General features: G+C 41.6%; 1 protein-coding gene across 4 annotated transcripts in view; it reads right to left on the bottom strand.

Annotated features, from left to right (window-relative positions):
* MGLL (monoglyceride lipase) overlaps positions 1-22,589 on the bottom strand; it is a 68,395-nt gene that overhangs the window by 6,245 nt on the left and 39,561 nt on the right. For all 4 annotated transcript variants that reach the window (XM_062585982.1, XM_062585981.1, XM_062585980.1 and 1 more), the window contains 3 exons: positions 13,543-13,679; positions 11,848-11,958; positions 5,787-5,876 (listed from right to left, as the gene is read on the bottom strand). In XM_062585982.1, the coding sequence (XP_062441966.1) occupies positions 5,787-5,876; positions 11,848-11,958; positions 13,543-13,679 (338 nt within the window). The remainder of the gene's footprint in view (positions 1-5,786; positions 5,877-11,847; positions 11,959-13,542; positions 13,680-22,589) is intronic.

Here is a 22,589-nt window from a genome sequence, read left to right on the forward strand (position 1 = left end):
CCTCCCCCCCCCCCCCCAAAAAAAAAAAAAACAATAACCAAACAAAAAAAGCCCACAACTTGCTCAGCCAGACTGTGAGAGGATAAAACTGTACAAGAGCTGGTGCAGAAAGTTGCTAGGAAAGAGTAGTTACCGCAACAGGCAAATCTACAGTAAATATTTGTATACTGTACACGGAGACAGCCCACACAGCCACTGCCATCTCAGTATTTGCCAGAATGCTTTGATTATGGGCTGGTCCTTGGCAGAGCCTCCTGTTCCTCCCAATTCTGACAGATGTTTATAGAAATGATGATTATTTATAGACTAGCTGAAGACAGCCTCCCTCTCTTCTCACAGGCTTTCCCTTTACTGAAGGGTAAGTCCTCTCCTGATGCTGCACATGCCTGCCTTGAGGAGGCCAAGGGTGGGAGGTGACCCATGATGCCACTCCAGAGACACCTAATTACATAGAAGTTTGAGACCAGATGTCTTGCTTCCAGTCACCACCTCCTCCTGCTGGTCCTGTTGCTGGCAAGCTCTATCCCCTGTTCCTGAGTGCTGCCCTGGGAAAGGAGTGTGGGGGAGTTTGGGTATATAGGGAGCTGGCACCTTTCAGATCCCTCCCTTGTTTTGGCCCTGACGAGAGTTCTGCACAGTGCTAAGCATGGCTGAGGGGGAGACAGCCTTAGAGCCACTCTAATTTGTGCTCTAGTTGGGCCAAAAAAGATTCAAGTTGCTGTAGCACCTACTTCTTGACCCTTGGACACAGCAGAAGTTTCCAGTATCTGATTACAGCCAATGTTATAGTTTGTCATAGGGAGGAGGTGGCAGGAGAGCGCAAAGAGATGAGGTTCATTCTTAATGCAAACCTCTGCTGTGCAAGGGGTAGCTGGAGATGTAGCCAAGGACAGCTGCTTCAGTCTGAGCCTTGAAGCTCACAAAAACTGAGTCCTGTGTGAAACTGAAGTCATGGGCATGACAGAATACAGGGCTGGATATACTGGTAGAGGAGTAAGGAGAGCCCAAGGGTCCATAGCAATGTATGGCCTCACTTTTGGCCTCTGTGCAAGACCATGGCTGCATCTAGCCCTTGCACTAGCCTCTGATATGAGGTGTGGTTTTTGACAAGGAGACAAATACAGACTTCTCTCATCTCTACAGCTCAGAAAAAGAGGATCTTAACTTTAATATCCCCCTTTCAAAGAAGCAAGTGCCTGTGCACTCTGAGGATTTGGAAAATACTGTTTGTAAGAGGCTACTTCAAAGGTGAAATTCTGGTTAGTATAAAAGGATCCACTCTTAATATGCCGAGCATCCTCAACTCCTGGTAGAGTTGTTAGAAGATGGAGATGTTCAGCAGTGCCTGGTCCTGTCTGTATTCACAGGGACTCTTCAAGTGCTCGACCAGCTTAGGGTGCAGAAACTGCTGTTTCCCATTCTCCATCCCCGCACCAGCAGAGGAACTACAGGCAGAGCAGCTCGGCCTGTTCGTCTGACATACCTTCTCTGGTCTGAACTGCTTCAAAAGGGCAAGAAACTGCCTTTTTTTTTTTTTTTTTTTTTTTTTTCCAAAACATCAACCTACTGGTACTCCCTTTAGCTGCTGGGTGTACCCTGATATTTTCAGCCAAATCTGTTGACTTTTCTTCAGCTTTTTAAATAAAAACACAGGGCTCCCCTAGCTACTTAGCAACTAGATCTGGGAGTTATTTGGCTAGATCTATGTCATAGCACTGCACTAAAGCAACACGACTTTGACATGTGTTCTTCCTATTTTTATTTTTTTTTTCTTTCTTCTTTTTTTTTTTTTTAATTGAAGGCAACAGATGAAGGACTCTAGGTGAGGTGGGCAGGTGGACTGATAGAAGTTCCATTCCCATGGAGTAAAATAATGTCAATGAACTTACGTGAGTTGGCCCCTTCCTTTCCCCCATACAACGCTATAAATGCCAAGGGATGACCTAATGGGCTTCTTTCTTTCTTTTCCCTTTCTTAAAGAACAGGAAGTTTCTGGGTGCTGAGCAGCCAACCAATATTTTTGTATAGATGATTGGAGCTGAAAAAAGAAAAATCCAATCCCAACCAGGATTGATCAGCACTGCAGGAGGGAGGATTGTAGTCCCTGTGAATGAACAACAGTCAGAAGTTCAGTGCATGAGGTGAGTACAGAGCACCAGGTTGCCTGAGAAAAGAGGGAAAGATAGCGAATGGGCTTTATCTTCTGGTGGGAAAAGGTAGCAAGAGAAAAGCCTTGCACAGTGGAGCAGCCTGGGATGGAAAAAAAAAAAAAAAAGAGGTTTAAAGAATAGCCATCTGCATCATTTCCTATTGTAAACTTTAGCTGTAGACAGAGTTCAGAGAACGTAGGGCTGATCTTCAGCATCCTGAAGGATTTCTCACCTGCATTCTTGCTCTTATTCCTTATTATACTTCTTCCTGACCTGCTTCTCTCACTACCTATGCTTTCTGACTTTCCTTTGTGGGCACTAGAAAATTGCAGCTGACCTCCTGCTCCTGTTCATTACATGCCGGTCTCAGAGCATGTTCCCATGCTGAAGAGCTAGCATGGCACGTTCACCTGAGGAATAGGGACTAGGCATGTCCATGTCCCAGTCCCCACTACTGACAGGTAAAATGGTTTTAATAAAACTGCCACAGAAGGATTAATTTAAACCATTTCATCCATGACTTTAAGCTTACAAACCAAACCAAAACAAGTAAATAAATAAATGAGAACATTTAGGAGTTTGTTGAGATGACTGATCTACACTTCCTGTTTTGTTTTGTGACCAAGGTGAGTTGGTGATGTAAACTGTTTTTCTTTTGTAATTCTAAGATAGAAACAACTATTACGGCTCCTGCTGTGCTAGGTTTCCCTGCTTAATGTTTTCATCTTTGTTTTGTATTTTGCTCAGCAATAAATTCATTATAAGGCACCTATAGCCTCACCCTATGTGAGGGTCATAGAGTGTGTTGGTGTAATCAGTATATATATATATGTACTGATACTGATATGATTCATCAGAAGTGTAATCAGTATACTTCTATACTGAAGTCAGTGGGACTATTCCACTGAATTCAATGGGAGCTAATGAAGATTAATGGGGTAAGAGAGTGTCCCTGAGACCTTATTCACCTTGGAAGCGGGAATGGGTTTTTACGATTGCTTCTTGCTCCCTTCTGTGTCTCTTGCATTTGATATAACAATAGACTAAACATCTCCATACTATCCTGTGTTCCAGTCCCTACACCCTGAGGCCAGCATGCTGGGAACAGAAGATCATCAGGAAATTCTTGGCTGACGTCCCAAAAATACTTCTAGAGAATAGAAAGTTGGTCTGGCAGAAGAATACATTTAACATATAAATAATGGATGTTTCCAGCACAGTGTGTGCTTTGAAGCTGCACATCTTGAGACTGAAAGTGGGATGGAGTGCGTGTCAGCGGCAGCTGGAGTACTAAGATGATGTGTTGCTTTCAGTAAGTGCCTGGAGCCTCGGGTGCTGGGGTGGAAGATGGTCAGGAAGGCATGTTACACTGCAACTGACAGCTAGCTAGGGCAGTTGTGTGTTGATTTGCAGGCATGCCAAGCAGAAGAGTAAGGAGGGGTTTGTCTCATTTTGAAGACTACTCTATTAAAGTAGATGCTAATGAAGCAGACCTACATTTTTAGCCACTTCAGGAGACTTGCACAGAATAGGCCAAAGGTAAGTTCCAGACAGGAGCTATCACATGAGATTGGACAGTATGGCTAGGGCTGCTCCATGTCAAGGGAAATGTCAGCAGAAACAACACTTACAGAAAATTATTGAGACTTGCAGCATAGAGCAGTAGGAGCAGCAACAAGTAATTGGGTAGAAAGAAAACACAGTAACTTTTAAAATGGACTATGTCCAGTGGTTGCTGTGGTGATTCCTAAAATCACCCCAGCAGCCTAAATGGAAAAATCTGGACAGTATTGTGCACCAGGCTAAGAGTGCTCATTTACACTTTTCTGAGTACATTAGGATGTGAGATGCTTGTGTCCTGCGATGCTTTTTGGTGCACCACTAGCACCTCCCAGCAGAGGAATCAGATGTTGGAGGCAAGTATGTTGGGCTAATTGTCATATAGAGAGTAACATTCTCAAATTCCTCTCCTCCTTCAGAACACAGGTCACTTTTATCTTCTAAATGCAAATGCAGGAGTGAAAACTTTCCTCTGTGTGTTGTTGCTGAATTAGTTCTCTAATTTAACTTATTATCTGAATTATATGCAATGAATTACAGCAGGTGAATGCAATTAAGAAAAGGTTTCTATAGCTTGACTAAAATCAGCCTTCTTCCCAAGTACATATTTTGTGCAGCCTTGTACTGTACTTAAGAACATATGCCATACTGCATTTCAATATACAGTGGATTTACACCAACACACTCTATGACATTTTCCCAGGACCTACTGTACATCTTTCTTCTCCAAGCTTCTTGAATCTCTCTGCTTTCAATCCAGTGAAAGATTATGCCCTGTTCATAGTTACGGAAACTGAAGTCATTTGACCAAAAAATTCTTTGGTAGGGCCAAGAAATATCCCCTAAAGCCTTGCAGCTTTTCTGCAAAGCTCTTTTGCCTTCCAGTTTACTGAATGGGCAAGTCCACAGATTGAATGTGCAAACAGAGGTTGAATACATTGTACTTATACAACTGCTGACATTGTCTTTGCTCCTGATCCTTTCAGCTTCCATCCTAATGCTGGTATAGCTGCCCTCCTAGAGGAAGGCATGAGCAGCATGAGAAATTATAGCCTCTTTCGGCGAGATGCAAGCTGACACGGGAGCACCTGACCACAGGAACAACTGATTTCCTCTCTCCAGACAAAGCAATTTCATTCACTTAAAGTTCGTGTCTCTCTCCGTTCTCTTCTCCCACAACAGTTAGAAGGAAAAAATCTCAGTATACATTGCTGGAGCAGTTGCTAAGGCATCTGGGTTTGCCAGTGATCACATGAACAGGCTGCAACAGTTATTACTGGAAGTGTGCATGAATGGGAGAAGAGTCTCAAGCTATGGCCACACTGACAAAAAGAATCACCCTGAAGCAGATCCATTCATGATCACAGTGGTGGAAGCTGGAATTAGTTTGTTCAGTTGCAGCTCATTGAAATATTATTCTGAGGTGCAGAAAGAATACATCATTTATTCAGAAAGGCTGTAGCTGGGCCAGTACATCATCCTGGAGACCTTATGGCAAGGTCTTTGGGGCAAGTATTCTCTTCTTTGGTATTTGAATACATCCAGCACAATGCAATCCTGGTTTGTAAGCAGGACTCCACAACACAACTTAATACAAATCACTACGACTGTAGTGTTTTGCATGGTATCCCTGCAAAGAGCAGGGTTGGAAAGTGTGATCTTATCAGTGTTTACAATCTGTATGAACTATTTTTGCCATTGTAATGAGCAGTGGTGGCCTATGGTTCCCATGTTTGCTACCATAAATGTAGCACGGGTATCTGCTACGTTTTGTGCCCAGAATGGCCAAAGGTGCATGCTGCACTGAAAGGATACACTGCTGATTTCCAATGGGGAGCCAATTTCTCTGCTTACGTAGAAAGAGACATGGCTCCATTGACCTCAGAGATGTTTTACCTTTTTACATGAACAAAGAGCTTGCCCTAGTGATTTAGCAAAACACCTTTCCTTTTTTTTCTTTTTTTCTTTTTTCTTTCTTTCTCTCTCTCTTTTTTTTTTTTTACAGCAGTTTTTTTTTATGAAACTAGGAATGCATACCAACTCAGCAGTGACTTTAAATGGCATTAAGATTCTCACCTCCTTCTTGTTCCGGGAAATTGCATTTGGATCTATTGATCCCAGGGACAGGTTTGGGAGAACAAAGTTGAGCACTTTAGCTGCAAAAACCTGTGGGAGAGGAAAGCAAGTAGTTAGAGGGCTAGTTAGAGCAAGAGTGCCAAATTCTCAGCTGATAGAAACCAGCACTGAAGTTAAGTAGTAAAGAGATATCAGCTGCCACTGGTGAAGATCTGTCCTATATTTAAACCATTTGTCATAAAGGGAAAGGATTTAAACTGCTCCTGGAACCAGGCACTGGATGGGCTAGTTTGAAATGTTTTCAACTGTCCACTTGCAACATCACAACTTCATTGTACTTTGCCTTTTTCTCATTTTCAAGTTAATTTCAAAAAAGGCCTCAGTTAAACACTTCCTTAGAAAAAAAAACTGTCTCCATTCTTCTGTGGGGCTGGGTTTTGTTGTTACTAGCCTTTCCTTGCTGTCACAGTCCTGATTTCAAGCTGCAGAGCATAAGTGATATTCTGTGCAATCTGCAGTAGTTGCCTAGGCTGCACTCTTTTCGATAAGCATATTCTCAGGGGAGCCTGCAAATAAACAACAGCAAAACGTGCATGCATTGGCTGAGGAAAGCTATTGCTCGCTTGTCTCCTGGGAATGAAACACAAAAGCATTCAGCAGCCCAAGTTTGAGATCTCTGGCAGAAGAAAGGGTAACATATTTCATTTCAATAGCAATCTACAAGATCTTTCATACCAGGATTCTGCTCTGATCTTTGATAACTGTCTTAATTAAGTGATCACCATTTAAGTCAGAAAATACAAAATTAGTTTTTATTGGTCTATTTTATGGCCCTTTTGTGCCCACAGTTAGTACTTGTAAGGTGTACTGTCACCTATGTTCTCTGTTTCTGCTGATGAGCAACGCTTCTAAAGCACTCTCTGACATTTTAGATCTCAGATGATACATGACAGAGTAATTACGACATTAGAGGAACAATGCAAGGCTGAAATCAAAGTCGTCCACGACTCAAAAGCAGTAAAGACTTACAGCAGATTTGAGAACACCACTGTGCTTTGGGGTGGATATGACAAGGAAATTGCATCAGTGTCTGCAAGTAGATCAAGCCCTTCGCTGACCATGATGATATTGTGTGGGCAAAATTAAGTTCCACTGAGGTCCCTGGGTTTGGACCAGTTAAAAATGTATCGACACAGACAAGTATGAGTTTACAGTGCTAATGAACAGGAATTGGGTTTTCTTTGGTTTATGTTAATTCCAGATGACAATGATTTGGGGAACGCGTATTTATGAATTCTATGCAAGGTTATGGACTATGTGACCTGTGATGTGTTAAAGGACAGGGAGTCAGCTATGTTCTGATAAGGCTGTAACACCTTTGTCTCTCTCAAACCATTTACAGTGACCTAGGTACATGGCAAGTAACTTTAGTTATCTAGCTGAGGTATATAACTTAGAAATAAAATTGCCCTAGGTTCTCTTACGGAGTGTGGAGAGTGAGAGAAACAACCTCCAGAGCGCACATAAGATCTGAATAATGATTTGGAAGTGCCTGTCTCCAGAGATTATCGTGACAACCTAAGGCAATTAGGCAGCCCTAAAATTGGGGTCTGAGTTATGCTTTCGGGTGAGTTCTTATGCCTAATGATTGATTACTCAATGGAAAATACCTTAGCTTAAGAGGTTAGCTGGTGACTTCTCAATTTTTTTTTTTTTGAGTATTGGCCACAAGATCAATATATTGGTATCAAGAACACAGATATTGAGGTCAAGACTGCACATAAGAGACAGTAAAAGATGGCATGCTTTTTAGATGGGGTTTTTGTTTACTTGTAGATTCAGCTGAAGAAGGAAGCTAGTTGGCATACTCTAAAATTTCAGAAGAAGCTGTAAGTTTGATGGGGATTCTGCTCTGTGTCTGCTTGGTACATGTGAATATTTATATCCCCAAAGATCTGCAATAGAGATTTTGCAGGAGAAGCATAAATATGAAGCTTTTCCTCACATGAGCAACAATATACCAGCCTACCAACATCCTGAAGGCAGTGAAAGTGTGACAGGGAAAGGAAAACTCAATACATGCCTTATTCTCAGAGTCTCCGTTGTTGGAGACAAGCTAGACAGCCTTTTGCCAGATTCATTATGGCCATTTTTCTATTCTAATTATATAGGCTTATCATCAAAACTCCACAGGCTAGTGATGACCATGACTGTGACATGCTTTGGAAATGTTCCTGAGATTTTTGCACGTTTCTGGAGTTTTGCCAAATGGAGTAACTAGCAAAAAAACTGCTGAAGAGAAGAAATGACTGATTCTGACTCCAAGTATAGCAGTACACACTGGCATGGGTTGCTGATATCAGTGAAATCATTTCTGGTGTCCAGCTGTACAAAGAGAAGAACCAGCCCCATATATGGATATGTCAGATACACCTACACACATGTATACTCCCTATATGCCTAAAAATAATTATTACTTATGTGCAGACAGACCTAATCTTGGTCAAAAGAACTGATTGTGACAGGACTCTGCTACCATTCTTGTAAAAGTTTTCATATATGCAGGAAATGCTGCATTTCCTCTCATGTTTAGTAGGGCCTCAAAATTCAGATGCAATTTTGATGATTTTTGGAATCAAAGTCATGGCCAGTGGAAAAAAAAGGTCCATGTTTTAACCAGGAGGCCAAAAGGTTTCCCTGAGCCTTTGCTGATTTTGTGAGCACTCTGGTATCATTTATGACACGTTGGTCTTTAATTAAAAGCTGTATTGTTCAACTGCTGGCTATATGTGATACCTGAAGACTTTATCTCCCTGTTGGTTCAAAGTGGAAATGTCAATTCTTGAGAAAATAGCTCCCAAATGGTCAAGAAAAGTTAAAACAATAGTAGCATTATTACTGGTTGGGTTGAGGATGATACTATTGAGTAACGGTTATTAAAACTGTTCCAGGCCAACAGAATCATTGAACAGTGAACAGATAATTCACTGTTCAAATTCAACTCTGCTTTCTATGACAAAAATCCCAGAGAAAGATAGAAATAGAGAGCTGAACATTGCCTCTTGCCTGGAAGTATAATTTAAAGCTGATTTTGTGGGTTTTGCACTAGTTTAACTATATGGGTGCTCTACAGCATAGACCCTTTTCTTCTGCATAGAGTAATCCCTGTTCTCCCCCCACCTCTGCATGCTTATTTCTCTCTCCCATGACCTCTGCTCACTAAACTACTTGTGTGAATGCTTTTAAGTTCAGTTACAGATGAGCTGGAGTAACAAAGATGCAATTTTGTTCAAGCTAGCCAGCCTTATGTTGACTGAGGCAAAAATATCCGGAAGAGACACTTAGATGAGCTACAGTGATTACCTTGGGAGCAGCTGGAACAGTCACAGCAGGGATGACATACTGCCATGCCTGGACTACCCATACCAAGCTACCCTATCTATGTTTGTCATGACTAAAACATTTCTGTAAAACTGGAAAGACCAGAGAAAAGTCAAATAAGAATTTGTAATTTAGTACTTTCTTGCAGTTTGATTATATCTTTAGAAACAGTCCTCTGCATTATTACTGTATGCAACTTCAGCCTGAATGACTGGAGCACTAGTCTAAGAGACTCTCACATACTGGAAGAATCTGATGTTCATTTAGGTTGGAAAGCCATAGCTCAGTAAAGGCTAAATGGAAAAAACAAAAGGCTATTGCATACTCGGTCTTTAAGGCATAGGCTGGATGCTAGTATAGGCTTAATCATTCGGGAACATTTCTTAGGTTCCTAGGTTTCTGAGGTTATCCTGCCCACCCAATTTTAAAGTGTTTAATAGCGGAAGTTCAGCAGGATATACACTTCTACTGTTATTCTACCGTTTGTCAGCACATGTAATTCATGTCTTTTTGCATCCTTCCAAATTTAGAAGATTTGGAGCCAAGTCTTGTCCAGCTTAGTTGAGAAGACAAGGGAGAAGGACAGCTAGGTCCCTTGCTCCTCAGTAACTTTGGAATGAGTAGGTAGGTGCCTCTGTTGGGACACAGTATTTACAAGCTGCCAATGAAACTGTTTCTGTAAACAGCAGAACTTATTTCTCCTGCATGCATTCTGTAAAGGCACGTCCCTTCTGCCACGGCCAGGGCTGGTTCAGCAGTGACTGAAGGTATTCCTAACACTAACTGAAGGACTCAGCATGGAATGTGGCCCACTATTATTGTTGCCTTGAGCCCCCGTTTGCTTAGGCCAAGGTAAATTCTTGCTTAGTTGGAAACTTCCCCAGCGAGTGGATGAATGCAATGGTCCTTGGGAAATGGCTCAGGGCCTAGAAGTCATACTAGTTCCAGGGGAAGAGCCAAAGCCTTTGTATCTCAAAGGCACAAACATCAGTGAAATGTCTTTTGGCTCTCAGAGGAAAAAAGCACACAAGTGTTTTCAGCTCCACTTTCTGGGGAAGAGTGGCTTATACAGGAATACTCTGCCTGTTATCATTCCTTCCTCTCGTAAATACCTTTTCAGCCCTATGACTGACTTCAGTTAAGTTTGACAAAGCAAATACTTCAGCGATAATTAATTTTTCAGTTTTGAGAGGCAACAATAAATATGAGAGAGAAGGAAAAAAAATTCACTGTGAACTTGTGTTATTGCAGATAGGAGACTCTCTAGGAAAGGTACCCTATAAACACTCCCCAAATACTTCAGTTAAGAGATTAGAATTTCCTATATTGAAACCAAGCAGCTATCTGACACTAATCTGCAGGAAATCAGATTTTATCAATACTAGTTCCCACGGAACTTGTTAGCCTTTATTTCTGTAAGGGTTCAGCATCTAACAAAGCAAAATATACAGCTCCAGAAGTGGAAAACTTTTTTCCTGTTTTCCTTGACTTCACTAGAAATAGAAGCTTATCAGTATCTCTCAAATTTAGACCCTACTTGATTTTTTTTTTCTTTCTTAATCATTTAGTCTTTATCCCTTTCCCAAGTAAGAAAAAACAGGAGCACTGGTGCTCATGGGATGTTTATGCAGATTCAGACATAGCCTCACCTGAAAAGAATCAGCTACCAGCATCATAAAAGCACCCTTCAGTACTTTGAATCTTGATTTGTAGCCTCAGCAGATAGCTTAGGCTAGAGGAGAAGATACTACGGATTATGCTGAAAGCCTAAGCAATGTTTCCTTTCTCTCAGAACAGTGAAGTAGGAGAAATAGTTTAGAAGTACATTAAAATAAGAAACTAGAGCTAGAAAAAGAGCCTAGGGATAAAGGCTAAAGGAATGAGAAGTGTGGGAATGAGATGTTCTGTTCTTGGCTTAACTGACCCTTCCCTTTGCTTCCTGTTTCTTTCAGGATTGTTGTTTATTCTTTTAGAAATTCAGAAATGAGGGGAGCAAAAAAGAGATGAGGGGTCAGTTGCCCAGCAGAATTTCCCTGGGGAAGGGCAGCCTGGGCAGTGCAAATTTTCATCAGAAATAACTCAGGAAAAGATATGTGAATAGGAGGGGGTAAAGCCTAGCTGTAAACTGAAGAAGGTATTTTTCTGTCTGAGCAAGAACCAGTTATAGTACCAAGCCAAATGGGATGCTGCTAGGGCAGTAATTCTTTAGCTGGAAGCCTTCTTTGAGGGTGCTGAAATATTCCTGGGACTGAAGAGCTCTAGTTTTGTTTAGAAATTGGTCACCCCCCAAATACCAAAAATATCCCTGGCCTGACTTAGCCAAAGCCCATGTTGCAACTACACCAGACTCTGTATGAGTCAGGAAGAAAACTGTAGGAGAAGGGAAAGGACAGCACCGTGTGGGCTGCTAAAGGGTGTGGTGAAGAAAGCACAGTCTGCTACCGCCTCCTCGGGTGGCATCATTCTCTGACTCTTATTTAAATAAGCTCTCCTGGACTGGAGTTCAAAACTCACTTCCCCTCTGAAAAGTAAGTGGGGGTGTGGGGGAAAAGAAAAGTATTGACTGGCATCCAGGTGGTGCACATCTAGTGAGGGTTTTGCATTTTAAAGATAGAGGTCTTAAAGCGCTTCCTTCAACAGAAGAGAGGAGTGACTAAATGCAATGCAGGTGTGCTCTTACCTTGATGGGTGTGGCGACTTCTGGGCTGGCTGCCACTAAAGGGGAGATTAACAGCATGCCTGAAAACTCACTGGGTCTCTCACTAGCTGTCAGAATGGAGATGGCTCCCCCCTGTAATGCAAAAGTAACAGCCCACATCTTAATACAGATGCCAACGTCTCATTTACGCAGTAATCCTGCTACTGGAAGGGTTTTAGACCAAACAACCAAAAGGTTCCTCCCCCAGTGAGATTGCAATGCGGTCAGAGAGGAAGGCTAGAGGATTAGGGTCAGTAAAACTGAAGAGACTGAACTAAGCTGATTTTTGTGGTGGAAAATAGATCTGGTTTCTGCCCTCATGCTGTAATACCCATCACATCACACTGAACAAAACTGTGTGCAATATCACTGAACTCACTAGGATGCATTATATCCTCCTTGCTTAAGTGTGCTAAGAAGAAACTGTCTAAATGGGTAGTTCAGGTGGAACTTGAAAAATAAGTTGAGACTAAATGAGTGGGTGAGACTGGTGCTGCATGGAGGAAAAGGGGACATGCAAAGAAGTGAAGCAGGGCTTGCTCTGTACCTGTGGCACAGCTAACACTCAGTGACAGGAAGGCTCTCATCTGCAACTCTAAAATAATAGCTAATTACTCAAAGTTAAATATTCTTCTCTTCAGTGTCCCCATCCTCTTCCATTCTCCAGCGGTGTGTCCACAGCTAGACAGTTAAAAATCCAGCGTGCTTACAGTTTCCTTTGAGCTAAACACTGGTCACGCTGGGTCCTCCTGTGTGAGCCCAATAGTTGATCACTAGTTGGAGGTGGGGAAGAGCAGAGGAGAGGAGGGGGATTTGGCTGGCTTGCTCAGGAAAGTTCGTAGAGGATTAGTTGCCAAGGGAAATATTTGGTGAACTTCCATGCTGCTGAGGAACCAGGGGCTTGTTAAATGGAGCGGCAGCAAGAAGAATCTCAAAGACCTCACTGGGAAATTAGCTCCTTGTTACAGAGGCTTTGGAGCACAGTGAGCACTTAAGAACATGCCATGCGTTCTTATGTAAGAACACTTGTTTATCTGAGTATGGGCTGAATCCCAAAGTACTTATTCATTTTTCTCTTCTCCGGGAAGGCAGGGAGAGGAGATCAATGACATCAATGGGAATATTACTAGCTTGAATAAAAGGATTTAGCCCGTGCTGTCAGAATCAGACTTCAGATCTGTTCACCAACTCAGTGCCTTTGTTTTTGCAGCCCTAATCCTTGGTACATTTTTCTGTAAGGTTGTTTAACAGAATGAGGCTACAGGGAATTTTTGTACTTCATCCTTGATCCACTTGCAAAGCTTTGGAGGGCTTAACCTCCTGCTTACTGGTTAAAATGAAAGGAGAAATCCAATGCTACAGGGAGGTGGTGGGATTTGGTTAGGTACCTACTGTGAGTGAATGGTCCTGTTAAAAAGATAGGACCATTGTTGCAAAAGGCACTAATTATGGCCATGATCCAGGTAGAAAAGTTAAGGACTGACAATATTCAAGACAGATCTTAGAGGTAAAGGCAGGCTGGTAAATCACACAGTGTATGAAGTGGGTCAGAAGCTTGCTTGTAGTTTTGTTTTTCCTTCTGTGGGCTGAGTTACTCCTTGTTGTCCAGAACAGTACTACTGTGGTGTGGGACATATCCTGAATAGTGGTAGAAAGTGTAGAGGAAAGGGTGCTTACCATGGAGTGTCCCAGAATGAGAATGGGGAGGCCAGGATGCTCTTTCTTCATGAGATCAATGTGCTGCAAGCTGTCTCTGATGAAGACGTGGAAATCTGACACAACCATACGATCACCCTCACTCTGCCCATGGCCAACTGCAGCAGAAAAGGAAAGCAAGCATCTAAGTCATTCAAAGCAATGGTTGAATTCAAGAAAGGCTTTATCAGAAACATGCCTGTTAGGCTTTTACTATCTTAACCTTCTCCTGCAGCCAGCTCTCAATAGGAAGAACTGTAGAAATGCAAAGGATGCTGCACAGAGGCAACAGAGGAGCTGTCTGCCTTGCTGTACAGGTAGAAGGTCACTGCATACTGGCCCTAGAGATCACAGCTACTGGAGTCTGAAGGCTCACCACACAGTAAGAATTGCAGTGTAGAGTCTTGGCAAGAAATGGAAATTTCTGAAAACTGGATACGATCACTATAAACGTAACAGGCCTTAGGCATAGCCTTTTCCAATACCTCAGTGTATATGAGCTTTGCAGCATCCAACTGTTCCCACTACTACTCTAAAGCACTGAGTAAGCTGGAAATCTTCCCTGCTAGCAGTTCAAGAGCTCTTGGCTGAGGATCCCAAGTGTGAATCACTGCAATGCTCTGTAATGGAAATACATCAAGTGGCATGCTCCTCCTAAACAAGTGTTAATGCAAACTATATTGCACCTGGAATGCTGTTAGCTTATTCTGTATCTGGGAATTATCTTGTCTGATCAAAAAGAAGGAAGAAACTAAAACTGGAGATGATGAGTTGCTATGGAAACAGGTATCCCTGTTAAGAGGTGGAGTCAGCAATATCCATGAACACTGTCCTAGGCAATTTTGAGCTTGCAAAGGCTTGAAATGAAAACCTCCTCTGAGAAGCAGTTTGTACAATTTGTATGACCACATATATCTACTGTTATCTATCAAGAATAGAATTCTTCCCTAAAAAGAGTCTCTTTGCTTGTTTCCATCCCATGCAGGATGTAAAGGGAAACTGTGAAGGGGAAAACCGCTAAGAAAACCGTATCAACATGGAATTAGGTGCAGGATGTCTCAAACATCTCCTTCTTACAGTGTCTCTTTAAGCCTTCTAGGGGGATCAGCTGTAGGAGATTTTTAAAGGCACGAATAGGCAATGACTTGTTAAAGGGTGTTAAGTGCCTGATAATTGTTTATAAGGTACCCCCTCTAGTGATCAGCAAAGAAAAGCATTGCCTACCCAGCCCCGCAGGTGAAGGCTTTTCAGTTAGATCTGTTAGCAATAGTCAGATCAGAAGAAATCAGTATGTCTAAGCTAAATTTTTTTGCAAACCATCAAAAAAACAGAGCCACCTCCTAAATTAGGCAAAGCTTCTAAAAAAGACCTGGACAAAATATGCCCTATCTAAGAAAAACTGAATACAAAGCTTGCACTTATTTTGTCTTGGCAAGTGGTCTTTAGAGCTGGGTGCCATGGCAATGAACACTAAAATCAACCACAATGTGAGGTAATCAACCACAGGTGTCATGATGGTTAATTATAAATACCTGTTACTGGTCCTGCTTTCTATGCTTACTCTCCAGTTCTATTTAAAATATGGTATAGCAAGCATCTTCCATGGATCAATGACCAGAAATAATCTGGAAAGCCAGTTAAAGTAAGGGTTGTAATAGTCTATGGAAGTGAAACTGTCTGTGGGGCTACTGGAGCTATTTACTTTAAGCTGATTTTTATTATAGAAAGAAGACAGAAGGTGAGTTTTTCCCAAGCTTTATACACATTCAGTTTACCTGCTTTGTGGAGTTCAAATGTTTTCTCTGTTTAATATTTAAACTTCAAATTTAGTAGATTAAAAGCAGTTGAATAGTTCAGAGAGAGGAACCCTTTCTCTGAGCAGAGCTCTCCACCTTCAATTTTCTTCTTATTTATTTATTTTTTCTCCTTTCTGGTAGTACTTGCACTTCCTTCTAGGATCTCTTTCTTTACAACACATGCACATGTGTGCACATGTATGCACACACGCATGCACGAAAGCTGATCAAGCAGAAACAACAAACCTCCATGGCCTAGGTCTGCGTATGGGCTATGACTCTGTTGTAGGGCTGTTAGGCTTTACTCTCTTTCCAGATGATACAGAGGCAGGTCTGGAAGGCCTCCTCAGTCTTCAGCATGGATAAAATTACCTGGTCCTATCAAAAAATAATGATAGTAACAGTAGGAAAATTCCCTGGTTCTACCACAGAATAACCATGCTGCTGACATCAGTGAAAGTTATGATTGTAGGAAGCTGATACCTGTGCAGTAGCTGTGACTCCTGAGCTACTGTTCCCCATGCAGATGGCACAGAACAATGCCTTGGGGGGCAGTTTGCCTGCACACATTAGAGGAAGGCCACTTAAGTATGGATTCTTAGTCTTTGTATTGATGCTGTCCCTATTGCTTGCCCAACGTTAGCCAGATGGCATTTCTAGGTTGTGTTCTTTTATTTTACTACTTTTCTTGCTTCCCCTCCAAGGAACCAAACTTGCTCCAAAATATAATAACTTTACTGAAAGTTTGAATCTCCCAGATGAAAAGCTCTTCTGTTAAATGGAAGACATCTGCACAATCGAACTTTGATACAGTCAAGAATATCAGCATGTTTTTCTCTGTGTGTGTGGTTTTTTTTTTTTTTTTTTTTCCTCCTTCGGAGCTATTAAGAATGAAAGATCAGGTGCATCCTTGATGTAAGCCTATTTGCTATAGGTTTTTACTGAGAATGAATCTGCCTTAGTGGTTCCATAGTGCTGGTTTCAAGAAAGCTGGTGCAGAAGGAGGGGATCTAAAGGGAACTCTCCATGAGACCCAGGAACTGGAACTAACTACAGGCTGCTCAAAACAGAAGTGAGACAAGGGCAGCTCAGAGAAGTGTCATGTGTATCAGAACCCCAGGAGTTCCCTGTAACAACTCCCCTCCTGGAACCTCTAATTTAAAGAGAGTGATGTCTTTATGATGAGGCTTTTGAGATGCTCATCTGTAAAGGGGTATGATTATCAATGCAGATCTGCATGGTACACTTGATTTTTTGAAATATATTGCCTGGTTTCATGTCTAACTTAGGTGGTTCATTGCTAATAATTGTGTATCTGTAGTGGCTCAGTGATTGACTGTTTCAGGTTGTGTGTACTGAGATAATTATGGGTATCCTTTCCTATGTGTAAGCCTTTAAAAATGAGAATCTACAACACTTCTAAAACTTTTTTTTTTAATTGCAAATGTAGAATTAGGAGATCTAAGCCTCCCTCTCCAACCAAACACACTACTGCAAAATAACACTTTGCTCAAACAAGGTCTGAATAAAGACTGCAGGGATCTGTCCCAACATGTAATAATTCTTGTTCTGTTTTGCCTTCTGTATTTTCTGCATGAACTTGTTCAGATTGCAGCTCTACCACTGTAGAGATAAGAAGAGTAACTCACAATCAGGTCTATTTGAAAGCAGGACATAAGAGCATGATTTCATCTATGCTTATAGATCTTCCAAAGCCACACACCTCTCTTGATGTTTCAGAGATATTTCAGAGATGAAACATTTGAGGTGTGAGGGATCTGGGGACTGCATTATCGCCATATAGATATCACTCTGCCTGCATAAAGGATCCCTGTGGTCCTGCAAATGCATACTTTTACAAGTCTGTCCATTCCTCGAGTCCCATATCCTTTATGCTCTTGCAAGCCACTCCAAAGCAGTCAGACCTTCAGCAGACATCTGTTCACTCTCCTCAAAGGATTTTACATACTGGTCAGACTGGAGATATGCTAAAAAATGTAAACAAAAAGCATGGTGAAATTGGACACTCCCTTCCCTTCAGTACAGGTCAAATGGATCTGACTCAAGAAACGAGTGTAGCCCAGCTCTAGACTTACTGGACAAATTCATTCACACAAGGGGACCCATGCTGTGCGCTTCACCTGTCGCTCTGCTGTTGGCTGCTTGCTGATGATTAATTTCCGGCATGATGCCTTTTTGCTGGGGCAAAATTCTTCTGCTTCAGCAAATTCTGTTATCTTAATTTCATCCTGTTCTTCTCTGCTTTCTTTTCCTAGGCCTTGTCTACCCTCAGATATTTGCAGAATTTTGGTTCTCACACCCAGCTTTTATATAAGCCATAAGTTACACATATTCCTTTCTCTTTCCTAGATGCCAAACCCTCCATGACAAAAGCACGCACTAACCCTAGGTTGCTCAGATGAGGAACGAATTGCTTTTCAAAGCTTCAGTGGAATGTCTTGCTGTAGAAGATGAGGTGACAGAGGAAATGCAAGGTCAAATGTTGACTTCAGCTATGCTGCTGTAAATTTACTCATTTCAGCAGTGTTTCTTAAAAGCTTACAGTCATAGGAGAGCAGAAATTACAAGCCATATTGTTTTTTCAGCCTTTGCTCCCTCTTTATTATGGAAAAGCCATAAAATGGAGTGAGAGGACATGAAAAAATCTGTCTGGGGAGTAATAAATCTCTAGGCAGAATCTGGATCTTGACTTTCCTGTTCTTTAGAGGTTTGCAGCTTTTGGGGAAAGGGAATGGTTTAGATCCATTTCTACTGGACTGGTGAGGACACGATCACAAATGTCTGAGGTCTGAAATGTTGTCTCTAATCAACTGACGGTAGAAACAATCAGGAAGAATACAGACCTGGACTCCTGTTTCACACAGTGTATTTATTTTCCTCTCTAGATGTATAACTCCAAGAATTTAAAGTGGGAGAACCACTAATAGGGAGGGATAGGAAAAGTTCAAGCACTTCAGACTTACTACTCTCTCTGAGCATAAATACATTTTAAATTGCAAAGGCACTAATGAAAAAGCTTGGATCCAGAAATTTTTAGAAGTAGTTAAAGGTGAGAACTGTCACCACTGCAAAGTCAATTACTAATCTGCCACAGTCAAAGAGCTACTCTTGCATCACAGAATCCTGCACCTAAGGGAAACTTCTTAATTATGTCAGAGGGGACCATCAGCAAGGCTCAGTGCAGTAGTAACAGATTTAATAAGGCAGAGTATGGATGCAATTCAGTTCCCAAAGGAGCCATGGAAGGCTAGAAAATGTAATTTTACTACTTCAGCACTGGCTCTGCAGTAGCAGCAGGTAGCAGTACATCATAGTACTCCTGTTGCCATACTGAGCAGTGGTGTAAAAAGGAATAACTTTTGTTACAGCCTACACTAAGCTCAAGCTGAAGATCCTCTTATTTCACTGCCTCCCTGATCAATAATATTATTGGACAGATTTTTCTGACGAGTCCATTTGATACAATCCCTAAATACCTTTCAGGAGGTACTAACATGAGTGTTACATATTTATCGGCTCTTTGAATGACTTGCTTTATTCCTGAGGACCTCAGTTTTCTGCCCAAAATCTGAGAGGGAAGTGGCTCCTAGCTTGTGCACATGATCGTTGAGCCCATTAAGATGGGCCCATCTAGCCCTCACCCTTCTTGTTCCTCATCCCTCTGAGCAGGCAATGCTGTTGCAGAAAGACGTGACAAAAACATGTCCTTCCCTGCTGCTAAACTATCCGAGTTAGGGAAAAAAAATGATAATTAAAGGATCTCACAGACGGTTTTACTCTGCAGGTGGCCCGAGTGGAGTAGCAATACTGGCCCTTGAGCCTGTGGGAGGGTGATGCTGATGACAGAAGTTTGGATGACTTTTCCAGTGCAAAAGGTGCGTATGTGCCAATCTAATCCCTCTCCTGTGACCTTTATAAGTAATAGCATGTAGCAGGCTTGCTCAGGTGGGGGCCCTTGCAGTGATGGTATCTGACAGGTTCACAACAAGGCTTGCAATCCTGCTGCGGTGGGAAGGGACTACTTCAGTAGCTCATAGTGATATCCAGCCCCCATGGACTGGGAAATGGTGCCCCTTGTTAGACCCTGCCTTCTGTTCCACCACGTACTAAATGCATGCAGATTTATAGGCAAAACCAGCCAAATCCACTGCATGCCAATACAACTGTCATGCCACAGACCTGCTAGGATGTTTCTGTCTAAGCCTTCAGCCTATACCTTTGAATTTCTCTCTGCATCTTCTTGCTGCCCTCTGACCCATTTCTGTGCAATGCCGACCATCAGCTCGTGGAGATGTTAGATATGACACTGCAGATGTTGAAAGTGTTTAAACTGGCACTGGCAAGAATGGTTAGGATATAATGTAATGGTTATATTTAAAAGCAGGAAAGGAAGCAGATAGTTTTTAGGGGTGTTTTAGGTTTGGAAGGCAGTGTAGCAGCATTAACTAAGTAGTGTTAGAAGACATTACGGCACTGGGTCTTCTACGTCTGTTCTTTCAGATATAGCTGATGTCTGTATTAGGGAGATTATTTAAACTCCTCTAAGAACTGTGCTTCATTGCACCTGTATAGCATCCAGCACTGTAGGGTGTCATCACAGACCTTGGTCCTAGGTTCTGCAAGAACTGAAAGTAATAACTAAGTCTAATTCTGGATCGTAAGGTAGCATAATCATACAGAGGAAGAGCTAGGAAAAAGCATATACAAGGAGGATGTGGGTGAGATAATACACAAGATGGCACTAACAAGGGGTGTACATAGCAAATGATATGTGAAGCCTTGATTTTTCTGGTTGGATTTTTTTTTTAAGGTTTAATAAAAAAAAAATAATGAACTAGTAAACACTTGAAATTGCCAGAACAGTTAACTACTGAACAAACTATACTTGGTTTATAATGAATCTAGCACATATTCTTTTCATCAAGTGAGTAAAGTTCATTAATTAAACATACTGGACTTTGAAGCTCCTGATGGTCAATTATTTGTTTAACGAGCAGTACATCTAATCCACTGTTCAGCCACACAAACAACTAAAGCAACAGGAAGAAGCTTCAAAGCAGGACAATCAACATCTGGAAAAGTCAACAGACTGTGCTTTGTCAGTAACATGCAAAGCAAATGTTCTACTTGCAGACACAGGAAGCACCTCAGATTCCACTGTAAAGATTCCTACTCAAAAAGTTGGTTTTCTTGCACTGAGAACACTCTTAAAACAGCAAATGAAAAAGGAGCTTGATCCTTTTTTCTTCCACTGTCTGTCTTTTCCCATTCCTTTGCCAAGGCAAAGCTAGTCCATGGAACACATTCAGTAGGGTCTACTGCCCATAAAGATACTCTTCCCACTGCATTACCATGATAGCATCTTTCAAACTTTAGTGTCTCCCTCCTTACAATTACCATGAGGTAAGGAATACTGTTTTCCCAACTTTGCATATAGATGGAGACCAAAGGCAGTACAGAGATAGCTGAGCTAGCTGAGAAGCAGTGTAAGTTGTCCCAGGATATGCCACATTACCATGACTCTGTTCCTGCTGCTGCCTAGGTTAGCCGATCAGAGGCCATACTGCAGTATTTTGTAGATACACCTTGGAAGCGAGCTTTTCCAATGGAGGCACTGAAACAGTGTCTGTTTGACCTAGCCTTAGCTGTGCCCAATCTCTCTCATCTTCTCCCACTGCTGGTTTCCACAAGAAGGAAAACCACTGCTTAGGCTGGAAAGGAGAGCTGTGGATTACCCATGATCTGGACCAGCAGGAGCCAGGACCATAGAGTAAACCTGCTCTACAGTATAGACAAGCTTTAGACTCTAAATGTTTGATAGAAGCCTACTGTGTAAGAGGACTACTTCCCCAATCAGATGGGAAGTCCTGGAGACTGAAGGGAAAGAGTTTACCCTAACCACTAGTTCCATCTTTTTTTTTTTTTTTTTTTTTTTTTTTTTTTGCTCAAGGCTATTTTAACACATGCTTATCCTTAGTAACTCTTGTCCACTTCTCTATCTGGACAGTCCTTGGCATCCAGCTGTGTACATACAGTGCAGATCCTGGGTTGTCCATGGCAATGGGCACATAAGACCATTAAATATGGTACCCAACAGAAGCATCTCCTCATCTTTGGTGTTTTATGTACTAACAATGTATGTAAGAATTGCAGGTGGATTCTGTCTATCTCATATCAAAAGGGGGTCTTGTCTAGAACACATAAGTCCATCATCTTCCTTTTCTTTCTTAAGATTAAGAAAATCATTTTTCTTTCAATATTTGCTGGACAGGTTTTCTTCTCTTGCCTCACACAAAGAGTGCAACAAACTGAAAGCCTCCTCCCACATCAGAAATGCATTTGCAGAGCCAAGTTATTTTTAGAAAAGTACACAGAGAGATATATTGTTTGTAGTCGCAGTTAAGGAAAAAAAAAGAAACAGGCAAATTTCTATACCAAAATTATTTGTGACTTATTGCTGGCATGCAGAGAACTAATGTCATGCTGAAGCCAGTTAAAATCTTTTCTGTAGTCTAGAAATGACAAACAAAATGACCTGGTACGTATCAGAATAGTCATTAATTTTGTCCAACAAGACAAACCGTTTCTGTCAACGTTGAGAGCCAAATTATCTCTAATGAATACAAGCATGGTTCTTTTGGCTTTAGAAGACTTGCCCATTTCTTAAACTATTGCTGAATTTGGCTCTGAATTTCACTTTCTTAAAAGTCTTCCTGGAACATCTTGCTGCTCAAGAAAACATGCTGAAAAAAACATCTGAGTGTTGTGTTGTAAAATAATGAGTACTTCATAGGCTGCATTTACAAACAGCAGTCACTATGGCCAAAATAAAAATATTGTAACTATCTCCTAGGATATCTTACAATGAAAGGGAGCCAAGACACTACGAAAACCTGCTCTATCACAGTCATTACCTATGTAGTTTGTATTAGTGTGACTGTCTCACACTTTCACTGCAGAATCAGTATTCAGCTTTGGAGTGTCTTGTAGAAGTTAAGGCTCGTGAAAGAGAAGAGTATAGAATCCATTTACTTTTCCACAAAACTCATATGCAACAACATTCCACTTTCTTCCTCAACTCCTTTTGCAATGGCACCTTCCAAGGCAGCCTGCGTATTTTCTGCATGAACATTACTGTAAAAGGCAGCTGAAGGGAATGTCCTCTGCCAGGGTACTGGGATCAATGGTTTGAAAATGCTGCACAAAGAGGAC

Source organism: Rhea pennata, chromosome 12 (assembly GCF_028389875.1).
Source record: "Rhea pennata isolate bPtePen1 chromosome 12, bPtePen1.pri, whole genome shotgun sequence".
Lineage (NCBI taxonomy): Eukaryota > Metazoa > Chordata > Aves > Rheiformes > Rheidae > Rhea > Rhea pennata.